At 37.8% G+C, this 23,514-nt stretch overlaps 1 protein-coding gene across 5 annotated transcripts in view; it reads right to left on the bottom strand.

The window, feature by feature from the left end:
• Positions 1 to 10,216: 10,216 nt before the first annotated feature.
• Positions 10,217 to 23,514, bottom strand: part of EPB41L2 (erythrocyte membrane protein band 4.1 like 2) — a 124,630-nt gene continuing 111,332 nt past the window's right edge. For all 5 annotated transcript variants that reach the window (XM_059829682.1, XM_059829706.1, XM_059829689.1 and 2 more), the window contains 5 exons: positions 21,760 to 21,882; positions 21,263 to 21,361; positions 18,482 to 18,562; positions 15,546 to 15,684; positions 10,217 to 11,448 (listed from right to left, as the gene is read on the bottom strand). In XM_059829682.1, the coding sequence (XP_059685665.1) occupies positions 15,577 to 15,684; positions 18,482 to 18,562; positions 21,263 to 21,361; positions 21,760 to 21,882 (411 nt within the window). In that variant the 3' untranslated portion in view covers positions 10,217 to 11,448; positions 15,546 to 15,576. The remainder of the gene's footprint in view (positions 11,449 to 15,545; positions 15,685 to 18,481; positions 18,563 to 21,262; positions 21,362 to 21,759; positions 21,883 to 23,514) is intronic.

Here is a 23,514-nt window from a genome sequence, read left to right as displayed (position 1 = left end):
ACTTTCTGAAACTGTACTGCATTTCAGACCATTTTCTGTTTGAAAAACATTACGGGAATTTGTTTAGAACTTGGACTGAACCCTCACTTAAAACTCCCTAGTTTTACACACCATACTACAGAAGATTTTACTGTTCTACGCTATAGAAGAGGCAACCAAAATGCAGAAAAATAGGGTGGCTAAAGTACAGGACATTTTCCTCTGTACTTTCACTGTGGAAGTCTTCAGTGAGACAGCTAACAGTAGTTACAGCCTGTAACTGGTTGGTTGGTAAGTACACGTCTGTGTTCTTTCAAAGCTATGTATTTGCTTTTACTTTGTACCTAAAAGCACATTTGCCATGTTGTCTTTTCTGTTTTAAAATCAGCTTATACTCACTTCAAAAATCTATCATCAGAGTAAAACCAAAACAAGAAACCCCCCACCCAAGTAAATGCACAGTCGGTGCAACACGCCTGGGTACTGCAAACTGCGGCTGCTCACAGAGCCTAACTGGTCCTGCACAAAGACTGGGCTACAACGGTAGCAGGCAGGGAGTTTCTTTTAGAAGGGAAGCCCCTGTATGTCAGACCATCCAGTTTTAATGGGATGATCTTCATGCCTTCCAGGTTTGGGTCCCAGCCGCAGGCCGAATCTGAGGCACAGCAGCAGATTCACACATGTGCTGCTCTTGTTCTAGGTTTCCAGCTGCCCAGGCCAGCCCTGGTGTACGTTCAGATCAGCGCTCTCATCCTTTCTTTCCTTCAGCCCTTCCAAAACATGTTCTTGCAGACCGTGGGCTAAGCTTGTTCCTCAGAGGAGCTGCCTTTTCAACCTTTTCTCCACAGGGAGTGTTGGGGGAGCTAAGAGGACATCCTAGATTTCCTCTGTAAACTTCAGACCCTTCTTGGTACAGTTTGGTGAGACCCCCCTGCCTGGGACAATAGTCTACAATGCACGTACTACAGGTTTCAGGTCTAGCAGCTCACCCAAGATCTCAAGAGCAGAGACTTGGATAGGGCAGACAGGACAATCTGAACCACAGGGCTCGGCAGATAAGCCGAGACATTCACCCAGAGCTGGCCAGAGGTCCATCAGCCCACAAGAGAAGGCTAGATTTACCCACCAGTGCAGGGTTAGGGAAGAACCCTTACCTAGATGCCAGATCAAGCACTGTAATGTGCGCATTCATTAAGCTTGCTCTATTCTGCAGCCTTCTGAAATCCCCCAAACTGGGCAATTTAACACAATTCTTACAAAAGTAAGAAAGGTGTCACGTACCCAGAAACGTAGAATGAATCCACTTCCTACTTTGTATAACATCTCCAGGCATTTAGACCCAAGGCTTTAACAGAGAGGAAGGGTGTTTGTTTGCATACAAGCATACACCACAAGTTGCCTTCAGGCTGCTAAAACTCAAAACATTTCCTGCTCAAGATGTGCTTTTCAGATGCTGAATTAATCAACTAGGGAAGCCTGTTCCGCATGCCTGACCCAGCTCTGCCTTCGGTTATAAATTATCCTTAGAGCAAGGTGCTGACAGTTTTTCCCACACTAGTAAACAACAACCAAAAAATGGTGTAGTGCCAAAACATCGTACAATTCAGTATCTATGAGGGAATAGGAAGGCTAAGTATCAAGAGCTCTTTCTTGAAAAAGGTTGGAATGGAAGCTAATGAAATTATTGCATTAGACTTTGGATAAAAGCGGGGATCCTCCCTTTCAGCAAATAATCATCTCTGTGTCCATCTGTGATAGTTAGACATTAGTTATTATGAAATAATACTGAGATACTACTGACTCATTCTTACCTGGTGATGCTCTTGCTTTTCTATTCCGGCTAGGCTCAAGCAAAACAGGAAAAGCAGGTCAGTTATAGATCCCATCAGTTCAGGTATTTTGTTGAGGCTCAGACAACACTTTCCTTAAGCCAAAAGAGCCCATCTGAAAAACCCCACAGATGTTCGCATTCATGGTGCATGAGCAACTGCTGAACCAAACTGGCCTGCCCTATTTCACAGTGCCCAAATCTTCCTTAGCTGCACTTTCTGCAGGTCTGTAAATAATATGCAGAACCAGATGTGAAATCCTGCTTCTCTTAAAGCACAGAATTTTTAGTTTTGGGTTTGTAGTGAGTTTAAATAAGTAACGATTTCCTGAATTTGCTGAGATTAGCAATCAAGGCTTTAAGAGAGGTGAATGAAGTAATTGGCAGACTAATTTGCCAAAGGAATATTGCTTCTGCACCTCTCCCTTTCATAACTGAGAAGGATGCTGGAAGGGGATCACCTGGCTGTTCAGTGCCTCAGGGAAGGAGATTCTCAGTTTGTGGATCACAGGTGTTCTAGCTGGGATTCTCAAGAGGATGCGAGATGAATTCCTGTCTACTTAATACTTTGGGCATTGCAGTCCCAGCTCTACTTCCAAGCCCTTCTGTTGCTTGATCTGAGACTGCCAGAGTCCAACCTACTGCTTTGGCTTCCAGCCAACTCACACAAATCATCCCGAGCAGCTCTCCCTTGCTCTTTTGGCAAGAGGAGACAGCTTCAGCTTAAGACCATCAGGTGAGCAAAACAACTAACCACAGATAAGCCTGACAAGAGACTCATTTAAATGCCAACACTCCCTCTCTGACAAAACCTCAGAAATTCAGCAGGCTCTAAGTACCTATTTCTTTAGATCTCTTTAAAAAAAAAAATAAATTCAAATTTGCATTACTAAAAGCAAGGCTGCCTTGTTTCATTGCCAAACAAGCATTTCATTTTTCTCTGTGGAGCAAGAGACAGGCTCCATGTAAATATATTAAAACCCACCTTAATATCATTCCTTCACGATTCCTTAAAAATAAAATTAAAACTAACAAACAAAAGAGCATACCTTTCCCCTGAACAACTAGCAATGACAAGGGAAGCTAATATCCTGTGACAAAGTGTTTTATGCTAACTGGGCTTTTTTTATTTTCTTTTTTTTGTTGTTTTTTTCTCTGTTTCCCCATCCCACTCCAAATATTCTCCAAGCCTCTGACAACAGCATCCTGTTCTGAAGATGCCAGGTTATGGGGGCAGAGATGATTTTTCTTTTCGGTTTGTACCACAGGCAGCATCAGGAGGATCAGGTCAATTTGAGGCTCTCATGGCACTGCCACAGTAAAGCAGAATGTGAATTGCCAGTACAAGCTAACTGCTCTCCTTGCTGTTGTTTAAGGATTTTATTCTGATTGAAAGCTGGTGGAGGCAAATGAGAATAGAGTATTTCTGTTGATGTCAATAGAGTTTGTGTCAGTGCTTCACTGGCCATAGGCACAGCCCCTATCTCACCATCGGAAGACTTTCTTCTAGGAATATGGGCCAACTAACGTGCTACTTAGGCACCTTCAGTTTAATAAGATGAGTTCTTAGTAATACATGCCAGCTCCTTTTCTTCATAAAAATTCACCACTGCAAATTAGGATATTCTTATGGAATTTTGTGTTGTTTATTTTTCAGTTAATGAGGAACTGGCCATGGCACAAGACCCAGGAAAGGCTCTCCTGAATTACCGTGGCCAGTGGCAGAAACCCAGGAGATCTGGACAAAAAGAGAACAAATGCAAGAACTGAAGGACTTTTAAGGGAGTCTCATGGCTCAGGAAGCAAGCTTAAACCCAGTACTCAACTCTGCAGGTTTAAAATTAACCAGCTGTAGATAAATACCACAGAGGAAAACAAAACAGAGAGAAGAAATTAGTGCTGTGCTGTACAAATGAAACAGCTGCTGCTGTTCAAAAAGGTCTTGTAGCAGTTTTGCTTTCTCACAGGAGGCCAAGTAAGCAGTACTTTATGCAACTCATCGGACACCAGAGACCTCCTGCAATGTACTGTATCAGTTCCCTTCCATGACACAGGATTTGGGGGAGGGAAAGCACCTTGTTCACTAGCCCTTTCCTAGCCTACTGAGAAGAAAACTATGTAACAAGCTCCTGAGAGAGCTGAGCTGGCATATACAACAAAGGCAGTCTTATTAAATTGAAGGTGCATAAATAGCAAGTTCATATCAAGCATTGACATCTAGGAGATTGAGAAGGGTGGTGAAGGGGAACTGACTTTTGTTTTGTTAGCTTGTACACTTTGGGAAAGATCGTAGGTTTTGTAAAGTATGTTTCCCATAGAATTTGGAAGCAAAATGTAACAGTGATGGGAAACAAAAGGACTCCTCTCGGCTGACTGACCATGCCAAATTTTGAAACCATGAAAAGATTCAGTCAGTATTCTGTAAACCAGTTACTATTCTAGTTTAAGGACAAATGGATGATTTTTCAAGTAAAGAAACCATAAGTATGGAGTTTCTTTTTTTGCATGTCATTTGTCACACATTAAAAAAACCCACTTCCCCCCCCCCCCCCATTAGCTGTAGATGTACAATTTTTAGTGTATCTGACATTGGCTGTGGCAGATGGCCCATAAAAACACAACTCAAACTGTTTGAAAGTACTATTTTGTTTTGGCTTCTCTGTTTCTGACTCTCAACTTTAAACCTAAGCTGATGAAGAATGAGAAGTGACTATCGATACTGTCCCTATCTGCTAGCAATTGCTGTCTTCAATTACCTTTCATTACAGCTGTTTGCCATTACCTACCCTAGAAGAACAGACCAGATAATGCCTTGTCCGAGATTATGTGTGGTTTTGCACAATTTTGGTTCTCACAGACTTTTAAGAACTCCTTTGAATCATTTTATAAAACCACTAATGAGGCCATGACTGCAGGTTTGAGAAATACTGTAATTTATCAAAGTCTACAAGAAGAAAACAAGACTCAAACAGCAACTACCTTTCCTATATGCAACAGTCCTCTATCACATTTTAATACTATCCTATTTTTAAAAATATATAATTCATCACACTGGTTTACATCTATGCAAGTAACATAGATTACATTGCATTGAACAGGTGACAAGCCAATTTTTTGTTACTTGGAAAGAGCTACCTGTACATTTTGTATAGTAAAAGTAAAGGTTAGGATGTTTAAATGCAAGTACCTCTAATTAGATCTGGTAGTCTCTATTCAGGCTCCCAAAAGAATTACCTGTGTTCGGAAGGGGAAAGTACTTTGAAGTTCCGTTTGAAATCAGCAGAAGGTGCTGGGTGGGAAAAGCCAGGCATTTATTCAGAAGTCACAGCATTAACATGAACAGCAGAAGTTAAAGACAAGACAGACATACGGACTTTGAATTCAAAGGAAGCAACCCTGTAAGAGAACCACAGCAAAACCTGGAAGAGCAAAGACAGTAAAACCAAGTTTATCTCAGTCAGCTGGCAGAGTAATCTGCAGCTCAATTGCAGGGCTCCCCACCTCCAGCTGGCAATTCACTCCAGATGCTCATTAACAGGTTCTCTTTGTGTTTCAAGATGCCCCACCTGCGATCACGCCAGAAGTGCTTTCCCAATATTTTGCAATCAAAAGGCTGAAGATGGTTTTCTTCTGGTTTTACTCTTCGTATAAACTTGTTCTTCCCAGCAAGAGTGAAGTGTGCAGTCCTTCAGTTCTTAAACTTCACACCAGAAATTTCATTTGACTAGCAACAAACATCATGTGTTTCAGAGAGCAGAAGGAAAGAAGCACTCCAAAGGCAGCTCTCAGATAGGAAATCACAATAGCTCCCTATCACCCAGCTGCTGAGTGGAGCTTAAACTCATAGCTACTTGGGACACTGGGGAGCATCTGCTCCCTGAGCTCCTCTCATACCTGGACTTTTACATTGCCTGGCAGGCCTAGTACAGCAGAGTCCAAAGCAGTGCACACTTTCTTTACACCTAGTACATCCAGACTTGACTGTAACGGCAGAGAGTCTCAAAAGGTCTTAATATTGGCCTACTCCTACCTCTAGTGAACTCTGCTCTTGTACTTTAAGTGCTGGCACTGAGTGAACAAAATAATGCTTTTCTCATTGAAAGATCCATCATGATCCCATGATGATGGAAAAGAATGTGATGCTTTGTTTCATTTTTAATGCTTCTAAGCTTAGATCTATGTCATTATGTAAAGTATTTAAGGTTCACTGAAAAAGTAACGAGACAGTTATTATGCAGTGTCCGAAGTCTATTTATGAATACTTATGTGACTCAGAGATTGAGACACCAAGATATAATACATAAAGATTCTTAAGAAAAGTGGTCTTAACTCATATAGCTATCATTAACAGAGATAAAACAGTCTGTTCTCCTGGTTACGCAGCTTCTTCAGTGTCAATGTTCCTGTAGGTTGTGATGTTAAAAGACCAAACGCACCGCAGATAGTAGAGATCCAGAAGTTAAAGCCAGGTATAACATGGTGCCTAAGTAGAGAGATCTGAGAGTTTGATCCTAACGATCCAACTCTGCTTATAGTTGTCTCACCTACAAAAACCATGGTACAGAATCAACAAGTCTGACCTACTGGCTTCCTGCCATGACTCTACTCTGTACCCCTTCAGAGGTATGTTATTTCATTATTTGCTATTTAAGTGTCTGACAATTTCCTCAGAAGCAGCTGGTATAGATCCTTGCAATACACAGGACATACTGCCAACCGATTCAGCATCCTGTGCTACGGAACAGTTCCTGTTTTCCTACGTAATCCTTCGATAACAAATTTTTGCTTTCTAAGTAGATCAGCAGCTTTGAAGTGAAAAAGAGTGCATACTTCAGCCACACCAGTGAAACTATTGTTTACCTGAGTACATAAACTTCTGTAATACTGCTATCTTTGTAGAAAACCTTTAAATACTCTCTGTAATATAGTCTTTCTTCTCCTTTTATTAACTACAATCTACACAATCTTTTGCAGGGAAGTTGAGACAGCTGCTGCAAAGAACTGACTTTTTACATCTAAGAATGATGCTGCCAATAGAAAAGCAGTGATCTTGGATACTGACCAGAGGTTAAAGGAATTGTCACACCACCACCCCCCCCCCCCACCCCCCCCCCCCCAGTTCCAAACATCCATTCACCCACCACCCAAGAAAGATTGGCCTGGACCACATGTAAAGATACAGAATTGAAGTCTAGCAAGCCTTGCCACAACATAAAAATGATTTTGTTAATTTCACAAAATGACTGAGAATAGAGAGATTTAAAATGTTGAAAAGTGATATCCGTCTAACAGTGCTTTACTATAAAATGGTAGTATGGATACTGAAAAGAGTACTATATAGATACACTGCATGCCTTTGACACAACTGCTTATTGACCTGTAATTGCTAACATGTAGGAGGATCTGACATTCAAAACTCAGTAACATGTCATGAAAATCCTCAAGCCTTGCTGTTTTCACTTCCATTACGGAATAGTGTCAAGAAATACCTGTTTTCATGCTACCGGCATGAAACACATCATGGTATCATACATAATTCCTTCAAAAAGGAAAAAATATATATTCAAATAACACCATAGAACTAAGTTTTTGTCTAGATAAATTATAAAAGCATTCTCTATATGAAAACTGTGATTGCAAGGAAATAATTTGTCTTCAATTATTGTTATCACTGAGGAGTCCTCTCTTCCTGTCACTCGCAATAACGTGAAGCTAGGATTCCACTCCATCTACAGCCAGTAAGCATATGTTTGAAACCTTCCTGCCTATCTGTAATTGCTTCCTTCTCACTTCCCAGAACCGAATTTCAAGTCTCAACATTTAAGCAGGTAAGGTACAGAGAAAGGTGATAAGAATGATAAATAATTGTGGAATAGCTTTTGGCTGGGGAATGACTGAAGAAAGAATGACTGTGAGGTGAGTCTTCTAGTATCTGCAGCAGTGCTATCAAATGAAACTAGCAGAGACAGGTTCAAAAGAAATGAAAGGCGCTTTTTTTTTTCTTAAGACACAGGGAATGGTGAAAATGCTTGTCAGATGAATTTTTTAAAAAGCAATTAGCCAAAAATCCACAGAGGCAGATAAATATGAAAGACTGATAGACCACTAAGTTTTTGAAAACTGCTGAAAGCTGGAAGAGTATTTGGGAAAGTACTACTTTCTACTACAGTACTTATTCTTACACACAACCCTAGGCAACTACCAGTAGCCTCAGAGACAGGAATCTGAGTGTTAGTCATTCAGCCGGGCCCAGTACAGCCATTCATACATACTTACCTCTGAAAACTCCTGTAGGATTTGCTTCGTGCCAAACAGAATAATTTAACATTACAGGTATTAGCAGCATTTCTAATGCTTGTATTTTGTACTAATATTACTAATCCAAGTATCTTTTATCAAGTGCAGTGTAAAACTTCCAAACAACTGAGCAGCCTGAAAACCAAAACAGTTTCACACCTTCCAGAGGTGTAGTCAGGTCAACAGCGCGGGACACCCACTGCTCCAAGAAGCCCACTTCCATAGTTAATGTGCCTAAAAGCTGTGAAGCTCCCACTGCATTCTGGCCAAGGGTACAGTTGTTTGTTGTTCTGATCGCTATCAAATCTCACAAAATCTGACCTCTGCCATAGTATTTCATTTATTTTATTCCATCTATTTGATTTCTTCTGTGGCCAAACTAAAAGTTGCCATTCAGCCTGAGCTGTCAAATAGAAGCATACTTCAAGAAACATTTTGTATTGTAGTTGCTCATTGCTTTGAGGAAAAAAATTTTTTTTTTTTTTTTTTGAAGTCTGTCACCAGAGTTGCTTGCTTGTCCTTTATGAAACCTTAATCTAGGAAACAATCTGTAGAATAATTCCAACATTTATTATGAACCCTTAGGTGATCATGATTAAAAAGAAAGACGTATTAAGTATTTTTGTGTAGGACCCACATGAGTCACTTTTTTAAGTATTTAAGCAGAATTAATTACTGAAATATCTTCTCATTAAATGGGCCTGTAATTGTATTTGAAATTGCCTATGTATTATAAAGCCAGCTTGTGAAGAGCCTTGAGAACAATTTCTTTTGTTGCATGTTGCAGTTTTTGCTATAGATACATTATATTAAAAAAGTAACAATGATTTGAAGACTTACATACAACCAGAATCTGTAAAACTTGACTATTTTTAGGACTGATCACACTTGGGGCTTATGTTTTTCTGCATGACAACGGTTGTTCAATTAGTACGTGTTTAATCAATGGAAGCGATAACTACACACAAGCTATGCTGACCTGAAAGCACTATTAATTTTTCCCTGACAAGAGATTCTGATTAGTATTTGAAGAAATACAGCTCTCAGTGGAAGTAATAATTGTTTTCAAGAATATTATATTTGCAGTTTTAAGGATTAAATACAATTGCAATAAAAAACAATATTGCTCTACTGTCTAACAAATCAGAAAGATCCAAATCAACAGGGAATTCAAGTAACAAGCTTTCCTCCCATGAAACAAGTTCTGCAACTAATACCACACCATATCAAAAATACCTGAAAGATTTTATAGAGCTTTTTCTAACACACTTTTATGTGACAAATGCATTAAGACATCCCCCTAAATGCATGTATCTCCATTTTGACCTCCACTTACATATCCCAAACTTGCCACTTCCTTGACAACCTTCCTACTCAATGCACAGTGTTGTGGCAGTGTTCTTATGTTATTAGGCTAGGTGGGGTTCTCTTCCCCTTTTTAAAAGGCAGAATGTCTCTATTCTTGAAAAAAAGCAAGCAAGTTTGTTATCTGCTATTTTTTGGGGTAATATGGGATGTAACTGAAAATGCCTATATGCATAAAGGAATTAACATCTTGGTTAGTGTTGTCTTCTGTTATCCAAATTATACGAAGCCAAAACTAATAGGGATTTCTGTTAAGCAAGCATGCTGACAGATGGCAGCAATCTAAACTGTAAATAGTAACAAAAATACGTTGCTCAGAAGTGAAAAAGAATATATGAAAAAATACATTGCTCAGAAGTGAAAAAGAATACAGTGAGAAGTATTATGATTTGTTTTGTTACCTGAAGATCATAGTACATCCTAAGCCAATGAACTCAGCAGAGCCACTTGCAAACTGAGGGGCATTTTTAACTCGCGCTGTGCTGTCCAAATCTCGTCTGTTTTGGCACCTGAAGATTTCTTCTCCACACCACAGAAACCAGGATGTTTATTGGAAGATGTCTAAAAAACACTGATACTTCAGTATCAGTATTAGGAGCCAGGCAATTATGTCATCCTTCTGGTAACCCTGGAGACTACTTGTATTAATCTCTGCTTTTCAAGGTTCTGTGACCTCTAGAATTGCAGTTCTTGTAACTGACTTGCTCACTTTAAATATCTTCCAAGTTTATGTCTGAGTGCCAAATGTCATACAGAGAATAAACAACTTTATTTTATAACAGAATTACAGAAAGCAAAATATCACTTAATACAACTTCAAGCTGCTATAAATCTAATTTGGCATTTGAACTATACACAGAGTCGACAGCAAAAAAAACCCCAAACAAACAACCCCCCCGCAAGAACAAAACAAAAATAAAATCCAAAATAATTAACAGGCTTTCTCAATGGCAGTCTCAAATGATGGTACTGTCTTGTTACTTTATTAATGGAGTCCATCGTACACTTTTACTCAGTATACTAAAGACCTGCATTAACCATTAGATGAAGCATCTGAAATGTATACCTTATCAATAACAGACATGTCAGTTCTAACATGGAGACAGTGAGGTTTAATAGAAAGCGAGCATTCTACACATGTATTCAAATAATGGAAGTGTTGAAGTTTGGACACAGTAAGAAAAAAAGCACTACGGTTTTAAGCTGCCTAGATCATCTCTTGTTGGAAGAAGAGAAAGATATTTTGTTCTTCCTTCTTTCCTTATCTGGAATGCTGCAGACAGCAAAACATCTGCAAAAAGTTGAGCATTGGCACCAAAGTGCAAAAAGAACACAGTGCTCTGTCAGAAGAAATGTGTCTGCAACTCCTTCTCCTCTATAGACTGCCACACCATCTCTGCTCCACAGAGAACTGTAGAACAGAAGGAGTTACAGAGATACCAGTATAAAATTTATCCAAATTTTATGAAATGTTGTATTTTTATAAAAATCTTTGTTATGTGATAACATATATTTACCTGAATAATCTGAAAAAAAAATATCCGTAAATAACTCCAGTAAGAGATTTCACTTGAAATATTTGGAAAAAACCCTACATCTAAATTAGTTAAGATCCCCCTTCCTGCACAATTACCTCCCGCTCCAGTGAACGATGCTTTCCAGACTTCTTTTTTGTTCACTTTCATATAATTAAGAATCAGCTTCAAAAATACAAGTATTTGTGCAAAAGAAGATCATACCCTCTAAAACTTCATTTAAAAAACAAAATCTAAGATTGTTAAGAAGTGGTTATAAAAAATAAAAAAGAAAGATTGTAAGGGAATATAGACCAAAGATGTTAAAGTGGAGTTTGGTATTGGCATTTAAGTCTCGAACACCTGGTCATCATGGATAGGCTTGGTGAATTCGGTAGAGTAGTGATGACTTGGAATGATTACAGTTCTTCATGGTCACGATCACGGTCAGTATAATTTTTACTTCTGGAAGAAAAAGGAGGGGAATGATTACATAAGCATTCATAACGGATGCTACATGAATGTCACATCAGAGTCAAAAAGTAATTTTTCCCGTATCAGTTATTTTTGGGGGAAGGTTATTTCATAAAAAAATGTTGCATTGACTAAAGCTCCCTTCAATCATGAGGTAAACAGTAATTCAGTTTCTATCAATGCTTTTCTTACTTTAGTGTATTTTTTCCTCTCTCCAAAATTCTCATGGTATTTTAATAGTCACCTCTTGCACAGTTTACTGAAAATTTTAATCCACAATCTAGTGCATAAATAAAAAATGAAGATATTTGTTCAATTCATAATCCTTCAGAATCAGAATGTAGTACCTCTCACTTTTATTAGAGAAAACAAGTCCACACAAACAATACTGCCACAGTCATCAGGACAGAGCTTTCATCACCTTAGAAACAACTAATCAAGATTTGTGGCATGATTCCATTGCCTAAACACAATTGTCTAGACCCATTTCTGCAGTCCCACCTGCCCTTCAGTTGCTGCTACAGGAGGGCATAGGTCTCTTGACGGTCCAAGCTGCAGACAGATATTCAAGGCATTTCAGGCGGCCTGTGTTTAGACAACTAAATTTTTTCCTTGATGTTTAACTGAAAGGCATCATCAGTCAAACAAGTCACCATGTCTCAAATACAGAAACAGCACGGTGAACTGTCTTCATATCAGTCCTCTTTTACTCTCTCACAACTATTTCAGACCAAGAGCTGTAAAGCAATTGGCAAACTCAGACAAGAACATCTGACACACTCTGATACATTGCAAACACCATTCCACAATGTATATATTTCTCAAAAAAGCAAAAAATCACCCTCAGCAGACAGAAGGAATTCTTTGAATGTTTTTTCTGAACAAAATATTTACAAAGTAGTTAAATATTTGATGAAGGAACAGAATCATCTTTGCAGTTAGTCAATAATGTAGAAATGTGGTGCAAAGCTGAGAAGATTGTTTCTTCCTCCCATGACACAGTCCCTTCAAGAAAGATGTTGTAATTACTTATATGGGGAAGATTATCTGATTTGAAAGATACTTCTCTGGATTAAGGTAGCATGAAGAAACTGGCATATTTTGCACAAATGTAACAGAAGAGGCAATCTCTGCTCCCAACACCTTTAAATACACACTGATTAATAATAAATGAAAAACGTGATGGTAGCACCTATTATAATAGTAAATCCTTGCAAATCAAAATTCTGCTGTCTCAATGAATCTTTCTACCCTAGATCCTGCTATGTAAATGCTGAAAATGAGAGAAGAATGACTTAGGCATGCATGTTTAATGTTGCTATGTACCAAGGGACCAGTGAAATTACCTAAACCACAGGCATTCTCCTTGCTACAAACTAATAGCTCTCTCAAAAGTGATGTGAATTTTTCCAAACCATTTATGTGAAATGAGGACTCATGCACACATCCTTATCTCACACTTCAGTGCAGTTCCATGTCCTCGCCTGTGCTTCCAAAACAAAGCCTGAGAATACATGCTATACCCATTTTCAGTGTCACTAGGCAACCAAGCTACAAAGCAAATCCATTTGAACACTGAAATAAAGGTACAGTGAAAAAACATACAGAGATTTGTGCAGAGTTCGTAATTTTTGGTGACTTTTCCCCAATCCTCCCTCACAAGCAACCCCCCTTTGTTACTTTCACAGTTTATAACATTATATAATGTTACAATAATTAAAAACATATTAAAGTTATAACATTAATATCCAGGTGAGTGTTGACCTAGCACTTTGAAACTTGATCCATGTTGTTTTCCTGGTTTGCACAGTTATGAGCAAAAATTATTCATTTCTTTTTCAAACACACAATAATCTGACCAAAACTGAAGAAATTTTCAGGGGGCTGCTCAAACTTAGCTCCACTCTAATGTAAAACCTACAGCTTCTCAGCAAGCTCAGAGGAAAACTGGCCAAAAGTTTATTTATAAACTCACATAATCAAAACAAACATTGTAGTTCTAGCACAATCTGTATGAGGCCAGGAAAGGCAACTGGAACCACTTTGATGGAGAAGGGGGATAAACTATCTGTCTGCAGGCAGAAGGCAGGAATCCTACTCTTATCCTCATGGACTTCTCCATGGCATTTGACACTGTTCTCTATGCAGTGCTGCAGGTAGCAGGAGTTCAGGATAAACTCCCAAAGAGTTGATGTGTGCAGTGATGGGAACCAACTATTCTGCCAATAGATATCTCACAACAGAGAAAAACTCTCTCCCCAATACCTCACAACATGCGGCCTCTAACTGATCGCATACATGTCAACAGTTGGCAACGTTTTTTAGCTCTCCCTTTCCTCAGCCACATCGTCCTCTCCACTCCTATGCAGATGTTAAAGAAAAGCAAGACACTTGTGGGTAGATGAAATAAACTAAGGCTTTAGCCTATATCTTTCAGCTGACAATATACATCTGTGATCAGTGACTAGTTCAGGAAGGCTCATATTCCTTGATAAGTCATCTTTCATAGAGTAGCATCCAGTAGGTGCACTTCATATCCTCTCAAACTGATGCTTGCATCTTTTCTTCTCTGTATCACAGAAGTGATACCCGACAGTGAAATTTTCAGCTCTTAGGAAACTCGGGCACAGGAATAAAACTGATCTTCTCAACATGAGAAATTATCAGGATTATGTGAAATACATCCTCCTCTCTTTATAGTAGCTTACATCAAATTTGGAATTAAGTCAGTGTCTCATTTTTCATATACTCCTGGCACTCACGGTATCCAGAAGTCTCCTGAAGCTGCAGGATGAAGTTTATGACAGGTAGTTTCCTTTGGTAAAAAACTTAATTCAATACTAAGGGAATACATGCCTGTGCAGGACCTAGAACTCTCTTTGCCACGGGCCACAACCACCACTGTATAAATCATGGAGGAAATAAGAATGACGACAACTCTCATTTCTTTAAAAAATACAAAATGTATTTCTTTTACCTTGTCTCCCCCTACATTAACATTTATCAAAATGCTTATTAAAAGCTTAAAGTTGTACTAAAACAGATCCTTCTCTCTTGAGATGTGCCAATAACACCTCTGCTCTTCTAGCTAAATACAGACTCATCAGTAGAAACTAAGATGTCTCCCAACGAAGGCTTAAAACATTGTTTTTTAAAATTTATTTATTTTTAAATCTCTCCCATTGTTATTTAACCATTCTAAATTATATCTTTTCCTTGAATCTGAATCTTCAATTAAAAAAACCATCAAGTTTGAAAAATCTAAAGCTTCATTTTTATGACATAAACCAGTGTCAACAAGCAAAGGAAATCTGAAGCTTTATACACCCAGGCAGTTACTGAGCTTTAAGACAATAACCTATAACCAGTGCAACAGTAGATTTACTCAGAGTGTTCATTCTGATCTTTCTATTGAATACGTCGAGTAGAACAGATGGGTTTTTTATTGGTTTTTTTTGTTGGTGTGGGGTTTTTTTTTTTTTAATTCCTAGAAATGAAGGCCTAATAAACTGACATTCCTTCAAATACCTCTTTCAACTGATAGGAGGCTTTAAAACTTGAATTTGCAATGCATTTACCGCCTTGCCTGGGAAAATGATAAAAGGTTAAATATTTCAGTATGTTCAGGATTAAGAATTAGCTGACTAAATTAAAATGTCCAAGTGTGTCCTTTCACTACTGGGAACTGCATATAGTCTTCCAACCAACCAAGCAAGATGTAAGGCAAAGACTGTAATCATACAGGTAAACAGAAAAATGTGACACATCCTTCACGTTTTGCAGAAACAGCCCAAACTCATTTCAACATAAACTACAACAACTTGACCAAACATCGTAGGAAATGCTATGAGAGTACTGTGACAAAACTGGGAGACATATACAGGAAAATTAGCAATTAAAATTAACGTCAGATTTGACTTAGGATAACAGTTATTACACTAACAGTCTACTATTAGCGCCTGTTTCAATTCAACATCTTGTGACAGCATATATCAAAGACCCTCCCAAATTTTTCAAGCCTTTTATTACAGAATGCAACAGAAAATTGATGCTATATTTTCCTATGTTAACTACATACATAAGCTTACCTGAAGTATTTGCTTGAGGGCATTTTTGATTTTACTCTTCATCTTCCTCAGCGAGTTCAGTTTCTTTGTGCACCACCACTCTTGTGACAGACATGTCAGGGTGCTGTTCTTTGGCTTCTTTGATTGCCTGCGCCAGTGCCTACAAATGTATTCAAAATATGTAACTCAACAACAGCTAAAGCACATTCATGTGGGGCCAGAGAATGGGAGACTAGCATCGGAAATTTTGGTTATAGTCATTCATAACTCTGAATTCCTGAACTTGAGAGGGCTCGGGGGGGAAAAAAAAAAAAAGAACAAACCACAACCAAAAACCAAAACAACCAAACAAAAAAATCTAACACAAAACTAGCCAACCCCCAAAACACAATACCCAACAAAACCCCCCAAAACCCCACTATGTTAAAATTTTACCAAAATTTCCTGGAAGTAACAAATAACCATAAAGCTATCCTGTAACTTCTCTAGCTCATTCCAGGAAACAAAAAAGTATTCTCATACCCCAGAAGCTTTTGAACTTCTGCAAAAGATCTGGCAAATAAAGCTGAACAAGAATGTACACAGTACAAAAAAATAAGAGTTCCCTTCAGTTTCCTGAACAAAATGTGAAGATACGTTGGAATGTGTACTAAGTATGGTACTGAAACTCTGGAAGAAAATCATAACAGAAATCTCTTTCTCAGCACAAGAATCTCCTTTTTCTCCTTTTACTAGTTTAAGAGAACTTTCTCTAGTTTAACTCAGGGAAGCGCAAACTTAAGTATTACTCAGTTTCTTATAATTCCTCCTCCACATTTTAAGAAATTTTATCTTCTTAAGAGATGTACCAATATACACAGCTGGCAGTTGGACTAGATGATCATCGTAGGTCCCTCCCAACTGAAAGATTCTACTCTATTCTACACAAGGCTTTACAGTCAACCACAAAAGAACACCCTCTGAGGCAGAAGAGGCGAAAGAGCACCTGGGATGGACCTTGTATTCCTTCCCCTGATCTGAACCTTATTTCAGTGACCTGTATTACTGTTGGAACCCAACACAAGAAAAAACTGGAAGGCATTCTGAGGCAACAGTAAGCTCGCTGTTCACCTTAGGATCAACCACAACTAAAAACCCCCAAATATACTAGAAGGAGCAAGAAAAATATAATGCAACAAAAAGGTTTATCTTAATTTAGAAAAATGTCAATTTCCTGAGCCATAGGTGGTAAGCGGGAGAAGAATTAACTAACTCTGAAGAGAGACTGGAAACACCAAAATTAGCCACCTTAACTATTATATGATAATGAATTTGAAGTCCTATTAAGGAAATATGTAGAGAAGAACACACAGTGTGCACTGGTACAATACTGATGTTTGCTGATGTATTAATCCTAACAATTTCTTATTAGTTTGTCTTTTACAATATGCCAAGTGTAATCACTAGTACAAACAAGGATTTAAAAGAAAGTGGCTGTTGAGATTTAAGAATCAGTGTTTAAAATCAAACCATAAACGATGAAAAAAACTTAAGTCTCTAACTTAAATTACAACAATTAATATAAGCATTTGTATTCTGAAACTCAAAATTAAAATATTATTTTCCTATTGAAAACTGTTTTAGTGATGTAGGGAGCTACAAGACAAAAGAATAAACATCCAGCATGTAGTTCGTGCATCTAAAGAGCTCCACATCCACTGAAGAAAAAGTGGTAGAGATTTCTTAAATCTGTTAAAAGCTGCTCACTGCTGCTTTAAACTTCAATGATTAAAGTTGTATTTTGTATTTCCTATTTTATAATTTCATTTCTTACTTAATTACCACTTATCTCAAAACAAAGAAGGGCTTAGAAAACGCTTTTACTAAAGCATTGTCTGGTATACTAAAGGTATTGTGTGACCTTTCCAGACATCTGAAGTGCACTGAACGTGTGTCAAGGCAGACAAGAGCCATGCCTGATGCTGAACAGCCCTGTCATTTAATTACGAGTTTCAAGAAGAGATTTAACTTGTCAAGAGGCACTTTCTGGAGACAGATCAAAACGTGAAATTAAATTCCCTGAGAGCTCTCAGTATATTACAAATCAGAAGTTAAATTAAATCCTGTTATGTTGATTTGTGTAGCTTTCATAAAGTTAGAATTGGATTTACTGCAACTTTACGTAGAAGGTAGGCTTTTCCATTTATATTATCCAGTGACTGTTGATTGACTTTGTTACTATGGTTTCTTAGATGAAAAACAATAAAAATTGTGTAATCATCACTACAAAGAATAGATAATTGAACTTTCTCAATTATTTTCCTGTGTACTGCTTAAATTCATCCTTCTTAATTGGGCAGGTAGAAGCGATTTTAACCTTAGTTTCTAAGACACCGTAAAGTACTGCTTTGGTACTGATAGAGATGAAAGGTACTTATGTAAGATTTCAGCAGATCAACAATCACTTTCGTTATACAGAATTCTATAAATACAAGTAAAAAACTATTTTTTAAATTTGAGCAGTTTATGCTTTAATGTATTTCAAAGCTTTCAGTCAAAATGAGTGCTGAATTCAGACGTTGCTGGCACAACGCAGTAGAGACTCCCATCTATCCAGATTAACGTCTCAAAATAAGATTATTTTAGTAATGCTTTTCCTCCCAAATGGCAAAAGCAGCACTAAACAAATTGGGTCTCTTCCAAAAAAAGCAATCCCTTTAAAAATAGTAAGAAATCATTCACACAATCTATGATGCAAAATTACAAAAGCTGTTTTTCTTTCAGTTATATTCTAAAGGCTCCTTATTCACAAAACACAATCGCTTAACAACTTTGCCACAATTAACAGTCTCAGGGTTCTTCTATGTCCTCTTATTCAACTTCTTTACCTTTCTCTTATTTCAGGTTTCTGAAATATCATCTAGATCTCACTGGACTACAAAAAGCACAATGTAAGTGTTAACAGCTTACATACTCACCTCATCATGGTCAATATCTGCATCTCCAGTAATGACAATGCGCTTCTCAATTCTTGTTTCTGATACCCCACCTTTTACCATCTACAGATGGCACAAAAAAGGAAGACAACATCCTTGTAATTATTCTATATTGCTACAAAGCACTCCTTTCTGTTGCACTGAAGCAAATAAATTTCTGTGACTGAGTTGCAATTTCTAGTAAATATTCTCAGTGCTAAATCATCCTTTCATTTTTCAGTTACGCAGTTAGTCACATTCTAGCAATTGTTAACTTGATAAAAACCAAGAAATAGAGAATTCCTTCTGTTACTGGAGCCCACATTTGAACACATCTAGATATGCAGACAAACTGGAATTCCAGCTTCTTCCACCACATAAATCTGGCAACAAGGAAATTCCAGGAGTCTTTTCTTAAATCCATCTATCATGGGCCTCTTCTCAGTCTCTGAAGAATCCTATGCCATTAAATACAAAGATGATCTCGTTTTCCGTTCTGCCGTTCATGGACCTTAGTATCACAGAATCACAACGGTTGGAAAAGACCTGTAAGATCATCAAGTCCAACCATCAACCCAACACCACCATGCCCATTAAACCATGTCCCACAATGCCTCATCCACACATTCCTTGAAAACCTCCAGAGAGGGTGACACCACCACTTCCCTGGGCAGCTTATTCCAGTGTTTCACTACTCTCTCAGTAAAGAAATTTTTCCTAATATCCAGCCTGAACCTCCCCTGGCGCAACTTGAGGCCATTTCCCCTTGTCCTGTCACTAGTCAGGACAGAGAGAAGAGACCAACACCCACCTCTCTGCAACCCCCTTTCAGGTAATTGTAGAGAGCGATGAGGTCTCCCCTCAGCCTCCTCTTCTCCAGGCTGAACAACCCCAGCTCCCTCAGCCGCTCCTCATAAGACTTGTGTTCCAGACCCCTCACCAGCTTCGTCGCCCTTCTCTGGACACACTCCAGCACCTCAATGTCCTTCCTGTAGTGAGGGGCCCAAAACTGAACACAGTATTTGAGGTGCGGCCTCACCAGTGCCGAGTACAGGGGCACGATCACCTCCCTACTCCTGCTGGCCACACCATTTCTGATACAGAAAATAAGATCTTTTCAACATATTTCACATTGCTGATGGAAATAATTTTGTGCTTTGTTTCTTCATTTCTTACTCTAATGATTCAAACATTCTAGCTTATAGAAAAATTCTCACAGAAATAACATTATGTCCTTATTTTTTTTTTAAATCAGCCTGTATAAGAGAAAAGAATGAACTACTACTTAAGATATACTGACCATATTAGAAAGATCCAAGATGATTCTGTTAAGAACACCATCAGAATACTAAAACTATTCTGGCAGGCCCCTTTATCAATAATGATCAGTTTGGGATGTAAAATAGAGTTAGGTTAAAAAATTCAAACCGTCTTTTGAATTGACGATAAACGATCTGTAAAAACAGATAAGGATCTGCTGCATTACAGTTATATCAGTGATTTTTTAGTAGAAGATGACTGAAACCACCTTTTTAATGGCTCCTTCCAAAAAGCGGCATTATCTGACATCTGAACTTGACAGAACTTGAGAAGTAAATGTCCACTTCCCCCCCCTCCCAGATGTGGTAGCACAACGCACTGAATAAAGACTTTTTCCTAAAATGGTGGTGGCTTAATGATTCCAAAAGGGAGCAGGAGACTGAAAAGGACCTGTTGACTAGTCTGTGTAAGAAAACATACACATTTTAAATTCTGAGCTTACTTTATTTTATGTGACTTAATCTGATAACTTTCCAATATCATCCTTCCACTGTCATTCTGTGACTACAACTTTCAATCTGAAAAATATTTCAATCTTCAGAATATATATATTGAATATATATCCAGTAAGCAGTGAATTATTGTTCCATTCTGTGATGATATGAAACTTCTTGTCTCAGGGGGGAAAAAATCCCAAACTCACACCTTACGTTTCCTTCTTCCCTTTCTGTAATTTTCTTGGAAAACTATGTTAAGAGTTCAAAGACAAGAGTTCAAAACTGTGTTGTTGTTGCACACCTAAAATTTGATAAATATTTACATAAATTAATAACAACAATAATCATCATCATCACACTTCGGTAGTTGTAACATACTCTGGCATGAAACATTATACGATACTAAAACAGATGTGATGTCCTGTTAACACTGAGTTTTCCTTTCCTTTTCAAGCTTGGAATGCAGAGCACATAATTCAACACCAAAATATACTTGCAAAGTAATCTAGTGGTATGATCTGTTTTTAAATACGCTCTAAACCCAGCAGCACAAGGATCATGAACGCTAAGGCTAAGAAAACATTGTTTCAGTTCATCCTTCTAACAGATGCCATTAGCAGAGCTCCTGCAGACCTCAGACACATCAATTACAGTAACAAAGATTCTGGAAGATATCAGTGAGCGATGACAGGACTGAAACTGTAAAAATTTAGGTACATACTCATTTGTCAAACACAGAAATAAGACCCATATGAAGTAGTAAAAAACCTAATTATATTTTTCTCCCTTTCCCTTGCCCTGTTCCCAGATACTCCTGCTTATTCATTAGGGCTTCTCCGTTCAAAATCTGTGTACAGAAAGATTAACTCTCACACATGCCTGGAATGAATCCAATCGATTTCAAGTCAGTTTTCTTCAATAAATTAGCAGACATATGAGAAACTTCATGTAAGACTTCATTTTGAGGGTTTGTTTTCTTGTTTTTTTGGTTTTTTTTTTAGTTCAGAGAGACATTATTATAGTTTACCTTTGTGATGTGTGTAGTTGTGGTAGTAGAAATTGACTCTGATGTAATTGTCTGTGCACTCAGCAGCACACCAGCATTGCCACCCGCACTGCCGTCAAACTGTAAGGAAAAAAATTTGTATTTTTGTATTTTGGCATTTAAAAGCTTCATTTTCACAGAAGAAAAGTCTGGTTTTCTTACTAAATACATTCTTTAGTTCAGTTAGAACTGAAATCTAAATAGAAGCCATCCAAGTTTACCAAGTCATGTAAGACTGTTGTTATGGTTCATTCTTGTGGAAAAATTCTGATCAAAGTTACACGTTCCTTTCAGGAGTAGCGAGGTATTTTAGGTTTCCAAAACTAAAAATGATTTATACATTTGCAGACAGCAACTAAGTCCTTATATAAAAAAAAAACCAAAACACTTAGAACACTTTTGGACATTAGCTATTTTGATCTACAAGTAACTGGAATAAAAACCAGCTTGCAAACAATACAATAACCCAGCCACCATACCTGCGGAGATTCATATGTGATAGTTTTAGTTTCTGTTTGAACAATTGGAACTTCTTTAGTGGAGATTTCAGTTCTCTGTGTGGCATCTGAAATGGTTACCATCTCTGTTTTCACTACTGGAGGCTGTGGTGCAAAAAATAACCAATAAGTTCAAAAGACAGAAGAAGGTTTGTAAAGTGGACCAAGAAAACACAACCAAAAGCTCAATAAAATCATAACAGTAAGATGAGTATTTGACTGTCTTCCCAATCAAAAAGCATGCAATAAATAAGCAAAGCAAAATGAAGACTAATGCACCAGCCCTCTACTATCTGTGTAACATGGTAGGAAAATTTAATCTCCTAATAACCTTGCCAAAGTTCTGTGTTTCAGCCAACAGTACAGACCACAGAAAGCATCTGCTAAAACCAAGTTGCAACACAGTTATTGAAAATGTGTAAGAGAGCATCACTAGGACAAAAAAAAAAATCTTAGTCTGCATAAAGAAGCTGATAGCTAGCTCAGATGTACAAGCTTCCTATTAGAATTAATTTCGGAAAATACTTATCATTGCTCAGTCAAACAGCAAATAAGGACTAGAAATTCCAAGGAAATTATGTAGAAGTTTAACTTTTTAATATGTACTGCTTCTGGAAGAGAAAAGCAACTTTGACAACTGGGTTTTAAGCAGTCTACATTCAATGTAATAATTCTGGAAATCAATGGCTTCTTTTGACAACAATCCTAAAATGCCATTTTAACTGTTTAGAGTTAGCTAGTGGTGTTCTCCGCAGTATCACAAAGAAAGCAATTAACCAGGGGTCTCTAAGCCAGTGAACTTGTGACTTATCTTACTGGAGCAGATTTTCAATATATTTAAGAACTTTAAAAAAAATATATCTAGTAAAGCCTTTTGATATTGCTATCTCCCATTGATTTTGGATACAGATGAGAGGAAATCCCAGAAAAAAAAATAATCCTTTCATTCCCTCACAAACACTTGCATACACAGCAGCCCTTCTCCCCTTCCTCCAAACTAGCTATGTTTTTAGGAAGTGTGGGTGCCTGCAGCTTCTGAAGGTCTTATAAACTAATTCTTTCACAGCATTAATCAGAACACCTGTGTATGCAAAAGACAACAAAAGAAAGAATGTTATTTGGATTTAAGTGCAAAGAAAAAAATATTTGCCACCATTACAAGAACAAGCAGGTAGACAACTAGGAAAAAACCCACCCAATTGTTGAAAAACTCAGCAGAAGATCATGTCAACTTTACAAAGAGATGCATCCCTGCGCTTCATTTTCTCCCCTTCTGCTTCTTTATAAAGTTAGCCCGGTAACGAACCCTTCAACCTTGTTTGGCTTAAAACAACTGATTGTGACTGGAACCCATGCATGCTTTCCTAAATATCTACTGCGCTGGAAGACTTCATAGTAAGATCATGATATATGCCTCATCCCCTTACAATGCAGTGCTCTCACCCATGCAATTTGTAGTCATACTTATTCTAGTCTATCAATTTATAACATTTTTAAAAGGAAAAAAAAGGCAAGAAAAGCAGTGAGTAATGAGGGGGAAAAAAAAGGAACAAAAACTTGTGATGGTTGTTTTCTAACTTCAATTGCCAATAGTTTTCCAATCACAATTACATGTCATGGACGTGTCAAAAACAACTGACAAATAGACAAGACAAGACTTAAAACATTGGAAACATGTAAGTAATAAATATACATTATGTATGTGCATATAAAATAAGGGGGAGATAAAAAGGAGAT

This window comes from Gavia stellata, chromosome 2 (assembly GCF_030936135.1).
Source record: "Gavia stellata isolate bGavSte3 chromosome 2, bGavSte3.hap2, whole genome shotgun sequence".
Lineage (NCBI taxonomy): Eukaryota > Metazoa > Chordata > Aves > Gaviiformes > Gaviidae > Gavia > Gavia stellata.
The sequence above is the reverse complement of the archived record's forward strand: the minus strand, read 5'-3'. Positions and strand labels throughout refer to the sequence as shown.